The 7,406-nt window shown below is 45.4% G+C and overlaps 1 protein-coding gene across 2 annotated transcripts; it reads left to right on the top strand.

Annotated features, from left to right (window-relative positions):
- The first annotated feature begins 782 nt into the window (after positions 1-782).
- On the top strand, positions 783-4,936 carry LOC124685334 (SUPPRESSOR OF GAMMA RESPONSE 1-like). Of its 2 annotated transcripts, XM_047219681.1 has the most exons (6): positions 783-823; positions 1,902-2,043; positions 2,611-2,797; positions 3,334-3,866; positions 4,033-4,410; positions 4,505-4,936. In XM_047219681.1, exons 1-6 carry the CDS (start codon positions 816-818, stop codon positions 4,556-4,558), a joined length of 1,302 nt encoding a protein of 433 aa, XP_047075637.1. In that variant the 5' UTR covers positions 783-815; the 3' UTR covers positions 4,559-4,936. The 2 variants fall into 2 exon arrangements, with proteins under 2 accessions (XP_047075637.1, XP_047075636.1); XM_047219680.1 differs by lacking the exon at positions 783-823 and having other exon boundaries at positions 1,339-2,043.
- Positions 4,937-7,406: the final 2,470 nt, after the last annotated feature.

The raw sequence follows: 7,406 nt of genomic DNA, 5'->3' as shown, positions 1-7,406 counted from the left end.
AGAGCTAGTGTTGAAACAATGTGGGAGTTGATTACTGCTTGTGTGATCATGCATGACATGATTGAGGATAAGCGTGATGATTCAATACATGGACAAGGTTGGGACTTTCAAAAGGATTTGGTTCGTCCCGCACTTGGACCGACGATGTTCCAACAGTTCCTCCATGTGCATCACGAAATCCGGTATCGAGCAACTCTCACAATCAACTCCATATGATATTTGGTTGAGCATATGTGAACTATAGTTTGGGATACAAAAAAAATAGTTTGGGAAAGTCTTCACCTGACATTTTGGGCATAGTTGAGGGGGAAAAGACGGAACAAAACGAAAATAGTCTAGAGCCTAAAAAACACAAAGGTTCTACCAGGCTGGCCCAGTTAGAAAGTTTAGCGATGTTCACCCGGTTGATGGTCGATCTGGGCCTCTCAAGCGCTGAAGTAGAGAGTTAGCCCAGATAACGCGCCTCGCCTCGCCTCTCGTCAAGGCCACTACTGTTCATGGCCCAGTCAGCATTCCAGATGCTCAAGTCCACGTGTACTGAATTGGACACTCCAAGTCCCACCCACCGGCGACCAAGTCAACCCCGACAGCAACATCCACCCAGCTACTGACCATCTCCGCCGTCCACACTTCCATCGGACGGCTGGAAATTTCCATCCACGTGTCCACGCACCCTCCCATCCCAGGCTGGACTATACCGTGTGAAGCCCGTGGTCAACTCCAATTCAAAAAAAAAACATCCCACCACTCTCCACCGCAACTTCCGCCGCCGCCGCCCCGGCGGAACCCTAGGACGTCGCCGGCCGCGCGCCGCCATGACCGGGTGCGTCGCCCATCCTCGATTCGATCTTGTAGACCTCCGCGCAGGCTACGCTCCTCCGATGTTTCGTCTCGCCGTGGGGGAATGCGATCTGCCTGGGTCGGGCAAGGATTCTTTCCCCCCTCTCCCCTGTTCAGCCCTGAGCTCCGGCGGGGCCCGGTGGAGCCGTTCCTGCAGCTTCTGGGATCAGTATCCCCTTATCAGCGCTAGTTCTTCGCGATTCGATGAACGGACGATTTGGGGCGCGGGGTTTCGTACAGTAGACAAGGCACGATCTTGTTGTTGTTGTCAATAGTTTGGATAGAAAGGCGCCGTCTTTTCTTGCGTGCTGGACTGGGGTTTAGGGCCGAGGCTCGATTTTGGGCGGGTTCTGTTTGGACGCTGCGGATGGCTGGATTGGATTGCGTCAGTGTATTTTTTGTTGTTTTGCACTTCAGTTTGCGGCCGGCCGACGTTTCTGCGTCGGTTTTTAGTTCAAAGGAGACGTTTGTTTCTGTTTCGGGGTAGCAGTGTGTGTGCACTTTGTTCTATAGCAACTAAAGAACGGGCTTCTCGTAGGGAGAGTACAAGTGTTACCTCAAAGTAGCCATACTCTGCATTATAAAGTTTAAGGAACCATCTTTAAACCTTGAGGAACGAGAGATCAGTAGAGCACTGTATAACCTTGAGGAACTTGACTTCAGGAATTAAAAACAAACTGTTGCTTTCGGACTCTTCAGCTTAGCAGAGCTCTGTTTTGAATTTACTCTGTAGCAGCAAGCCAAGCAATCGGTCCTGAACTTCGCAAAATGGGTGCTTTGTTCTGAGGAACTATGCATTAGTGTTTTGTACATATTGATAGAATTTGGTGTGCCTAGCTGGATTGCAAACTGAGTTTAGCTTTGCACCTCTAGTGTACAAGATTGGCAGGATCTGTTAACGAAGTTGTTCCCCTTCTTGTGCCTGCCTTTGGTTCTTGTTTTGGTTGGTTAAATGCTGTTGATATCTGCATATATAGATGGAAGTCCAGATGATGTTGGTAGATTTTTAGAGCAACTTTTATGTATCCGCCTCTCTTAACATCTGTAACTAATCTCTACAGGACATCCTGGATAATTGATAGCCAAAGAATTGCTTCCAAAATTAAAAACGTTTCTGGATCATTGGATCTCAGTAAACAAAAGTGGAGGAGCAATCCAAGTAAGGAGTGCCCAAGCTGCAGCCACATCATTGATAACAGTGATGTAAGAGCTGTACATTTGCATTTCTACTACTCCCTCCGTCCATAAAAGGATGTCGGAGATTTGTATTAATTCGGATGTATCTATACACTAAACAGTGTCTAGATACATCTAAGTTTAGACAAATTTGCGACATCCTTTTTGGATAGAGGTTATGCAAAGTTGAATTAGCTGCAGCATATGTGTATATCCTTTGATTCTGTTTGTTAGTATGGCTGGTTCCTGCTTATTTTAAATAGAGGATTAGATAAAGACACTGCATAGTTGATATGTAACCGATTAATGTTGTTGTTATGGAGATTTTTGTTCATATTTTGATTCATGTTAAGGCATTCACTTTGTCCTAAAGCCGGAACAGAGTTTTTTTCGTTACAGTTTACTATTTTGTGAATTACTGTGATTCTCGTGTTCCAGATCAAGTGTTATGTGAATGTGTTGGTCCTAATTTTTTTTAGTTTCATGTGCAGAAACTTTTAGAATTACTTGTCATTATTAATTAGTAATGTCCAGTAGAAGGTTCTAATGTGTCATATAGCTGCAAGCATCTGATGAATTAATGTTTCGCTGCAGGTTGTGCACCAGTGGCCTGGTTTGCCAAAAGGTGTAAAATTTGATCCTACCGACCAGGAATTGCTTTGGCATTTGCTTGCAAAACATAATAAGTCAGGTGCTGAACCTCACCCATTCATCGATGAATTTATTCCAACAGTTGAGGAAGATGATGGTATCTGCTACACCCATCCACAGAAACTTCCAGGTTCCTCTTCAATTTAAAACTTCAAAGTACCCAGGTAACCCTGGGGAAAAAAGTAGATATCTCGTATACAGTAAAAGAATACACATTTCCCTTTTTCCTTCATCATGTGTCTACAGTTTGTAGCTTCTACCAAATGCTTTCCTCTGTTACATTTTTGCTGTATGGTCTTTTTAGTCAAATCCAAGGTCTGGTAGTTTCTACTAAATCTAGCAGTATCGTGTCTTCTTCTACTGATATCTATTCCCTTAATACTATGCCACTCAGCAACATTTTATAAATGTACTATGACTGCATGCATCTCTGAACTGGTTCAGATACGACATTCCACTCCCTTTCGTGAAACAGAATCTTCACTTTCTTTTTTGTAAGTGATGTCTTGTAAAAGTATTTCAAAGAAAGAATCAGTCGTTAATATGTTTTTAAAGCATAGTTTTTAATAGCTTTGACAAGAGAAGTGTGCTCTTGAGAAATTTACTCTTTTTATTTACTCTGTTTTCTTGCTTTGTGATATTGTTGAATCGACCTCATCGTTTCAGGTGTTAAACAAGATGGAAGTGTATCACATTTCTTCCACAGAACATTTAAAGCCTATAACACGGGGACTAGGAAGCGTCGAAAGATAAACACTGACAATCTTGCTGATGTTCGCTGGCACAAGACAGGCAAGACGAAGCCAGTAATAGTTGATGGAAAGCACGCTGGCTGTAAGAAAATAATGGTGCTGTATGTGAGTACTGTGAAGGGTGGTAAGCCCAAGAAGACCAACTGGGTGATGCATCAGTACCATCTAGGCACTGGGGAGGATGAGAAGAATGGGGAATATGTTGTCTCCAAATTATTTTTTCAGCAGCAATTTAAACTTGAAGAAACAAATGCACAGGAGTTAACCAATACAGAGGCTTTGGAAACTATAGTTGCTGAAGCAGATCTACCCGACCTCCCTGAACCAACCATGGAAGAAGATGATGACGAACATATTAGTAGTATTACTAACCAAGAGGTTCTTCATAATAATGAACATAACACCGACCGGGAAGCTCTTCATAGCAATGAACATAATGCTTATCAGGTAGTTGCACATTCATATTCACTTTATTTCTGTTTTCTGTAACTTCTCATTATCTATATGTGCATCGTATGTTCCTATTCAAATTGACTTAGTTAAGAGAATATATGAAGTTAGTTACGGGTATAAAGAATCCAATAGATGTAATTTTTCTTGAATTGATATGCAGGAGAAAGAGAATTGTGAAATAAATATGGAAGAAAAAGCTGCTGAAGAGAATGCTGCCTATCCATCCTCTGAAAAACCCGAGGATGGAGATAATCCCTCATCACAAGATCCAAATTTGTGGGAGGGGGACTCGCAGTTTCTGTTAGATTCTCAGCAGCTAGCAGAAAACTTAGCGATTTGTGACGAGTTCCTTCAGAGCCAGACCTCATGTGGCGATGGAGATGAGCCAGGTACGATCAAGCCTCGCCTGGCTGTTTATGCCCAGTTGCCAGTAGAGGACTTGAAGAAGGATCTGGAGGAATACAAGGACTTGGGCCCTTCTGATAATGCTGCTAATCTTGAACTTGACAACACATCTGAATTTCGATTGAGCCAACTCGTACGACTTTGATACCTTTAACCCTCACCCGTGATGTGATATGTTCAGTTTCTCCTTCCCACTCTTTGTTTGCTAACATGTGCCTTACTTCCAGGAATTCTCACAGGACAGCTTTACGGCATGGCCTGGTGGCAAGTTGGTTGATTGACGTAGCTCCAATGCGCTGACAGCGCTTGGCACTATGTGCATGAAGAAACATCTGAAGCCTTTTAGAGCGATGCACAGCAAGCATCATCAACCGTAGTTTCAGCCACGTGGTGATGTGGTTATTTTGTGTATCTCAGTGAATCTGAGATGTAACATAAACCGTGGCTCATTGAGTCAGCCTGTTGATGAACTTTCTGGCATCCATATGAACTGTAAATTATAAGAAAGGCCAACAGGATGATTGCTCAGCGCTAGGACTAGCTTTGGTCTATCACCCCAAAAAAGGACTAGCTTTGGTCTAGCAGCATGTGTATGTAAATGTTCAGAATTAACTGCATAATTAGCAAGGATATCTAAAGTACAGTTGAGCTTTTCTTCAGTTGTATTGTATATGCTGAATTTGATCACTCCAGTGATGTTGGTGTTAGTAAACGTTAGCCGGCCGTGATGTTACCGCTTATTAAATGTCAAAATCATTTTCATGTGCTGGATTCCTTGATGAAGGTATAGTGAGAATTTCATGTAAGATTTATCTTGCAATAATCACAAGATAGAGATGGAATGTACCCGCAATTTTTCCAACTCCAAATATCTACGATCTTTGTGTCTCGTACAGTCGTACGTTCGAGTGTTTGGAGTAACAAGGACTTCAGACAGCCACATGGGATATCTCCAATCAGACATCAGTGAACAAACGGTGTCGTTCTGTATGTATATTTCATTTCTTATTAATGGCATCACCGTGTACCGGCCGTTACAATCACCTTTAAATATTCTAAATTGGACAGATACGAGTCATTTGTTGCTAAATGCCTTTTTTAGCAAGGTGAGGCGCCTGAGGCGTCAAATTTGATTCAACTTATGGTAAGGATGGAAATGGCCTTGTCTCCCGCAAAGCCAGATGGGCACAAGAAACTTTGATCGCTCTAACTAATATGGAGATAGAGATTAAAAGTTCTCCCATCCTCGTTCACCACACCAGGTGAAAACCTAGATCTGTCTTTTGAAGCCGGATCGGAAGGCGATGACATTGTTAATGTCACTACTTTATTGGAGAGCCTTAGAGCTTTGACTGACAGCTAGAGCTCGAGCCTGTGACACTCGCATTGGTTCTACCCGGCAGATTTTATTTTTTACGAATTGGACACTGGCATTAAAAGAAACATAGAATATTATAAAGAAGCCCAAGAAAAAATGAAAATTACAACGAGATCCTTGAGAAGCCCTTTATTTTCAATCTCTAGACCGTGTCGACGGCGCGCTGCCGCTGCCACTCCTCCCTGAGTCAGCCTGACGTTGTTGGTTGCGGACGGGAAGTCGCCGAACGAGTTGAAAAAACCACATCCATCCCGGAGACGAAGAAGTAGGATGAACTGCCGATGCAGCTCCTTGACTATCCGAAGATCCCCACAGCCAGACGAAATCCTCGAAAACCACACCACACCCACAAGGTTCTCGACGTCGCAGCTGAGATAGGGTCGAAGCCGGAGAAACATTATTGCATGAGGCGCCGCCACCACCTGAGCGCCGCCCTATAAACAAGAACCCTAAAGACGGGGAACGAAGCATCCAAAACTGGGAAATGGAACCTCCCATCGACGAGAGCCACGACCCGCCGCACTTCCATGGCCCGAAGGCAACAGAGGCGGCCAGATCGGAGGCGGCCGCCGACGGGAGGCAGAGGAACCCTAATCGCTCCTCACTTGAATTTTCTTTCTGATCGGTCAATCGCACACTAATCGTCCCTACCCGGTAGATCTTATGCCAACCGCAGATGTCGTTGCCTAATCGACGATACCCCGGAGGAGGGATCCTCACGAGGGGGAGAAGAAGTAGGGGCCATAGGGCGGAGTGCACACGGGACGGTGGTACGCGAGTTACCCAGCTTCGGAACACCTGCACGATGACGAGGCCTACCGCTGCTTGTCCGGAATTATCCGGGCGCTTGCGCGTTGTTACAATGGTTGTGGTTGTGCCTCTAGGGCTCTCGGGATCCGGCTTATAAAGGCGCACGGATCTAGGGTTTACACGGAGAGTCCTAGCCGGATTACAGATCGCCTAGTCTACGTTACATTATCTTGCCGTGTACGTCAAGGATCCGCCTCTACTGGATCCGAGTTCCTCATGGGCCTCCACGGATCCGGGTTCCTCCAAAGGTCGGTGCGGATCCGGCTATCTGATCCTGGGCCGGACTTCATCCTTCATGATCTACAGCAACTGGGCCGCCCGATGGGCCACATGCCACCATCACCGTCTATGGGCCACCCGGGCTTGCCGGATCTAGGCACTGTCGATGGTACACCCATGAAGTATACCCACAACAGTAGCCCCCAGAGTTCTCCGAGTTTCTCCTGCGGTTTCCGCCATGCTGGCACCTTATGATCTCCGGCATTGATGGTAACGCGGTGAAAGTTGAAGAACTCCAACTTCATATCTTCTTTTTTCCAACCATAAGTCGGAAGATTTCCCATTCTGCGGGACTTCATCCATCGACAGCCTTAAAACATGTCTCCGGATTACTCCCCTGCTTGCGAATGTGAACTGCTTATCTTCACGCTTTTACCCGGAATCTTAACAGACTCAAACGGTTCCGCCAATTCTGGCGCCATTTTTGCGCGATTTGTGCGGTAACTTATCTCTAGCCATTTTTACTGCTAGGGTTTGGGACACGTGTCACGCATCCAACGGCACGACGCTTGCGTTCCGACCACAGGATGCGGAGCACGAATCTCATCCCTCAGCCTATAAATATCCACCGTCGACCCTAGCTTCTCATTCACCCCCTATTCTCACCTCTCTACGCAGCGCCGCCCGTGAGCTCTACTTCCGCCGTGCCGGAACTCGCCGGA

Source organism: Lolium rigidum, chromosome 1 (genome assembly GCF_022539505.1).
Source record: "Lolium rigidum isolate FL_2022 chromosome 1, APGP_CSIRO_Lrig_0.1, whole genome shotgun sequence".
NCBI classification, from domain to species: domain Eukaryota; kingdom Viridiplantae; phylum Streptophyta; class Magnoliopsida; order Poales; family Poaceae; genus Lolium; species Lolium rigidum.
The sequence above is the reverse complement of the archived record's forward strand: the minus strand, read 5'-3'. Positions and strand labels throughout refer to the sequence as shown.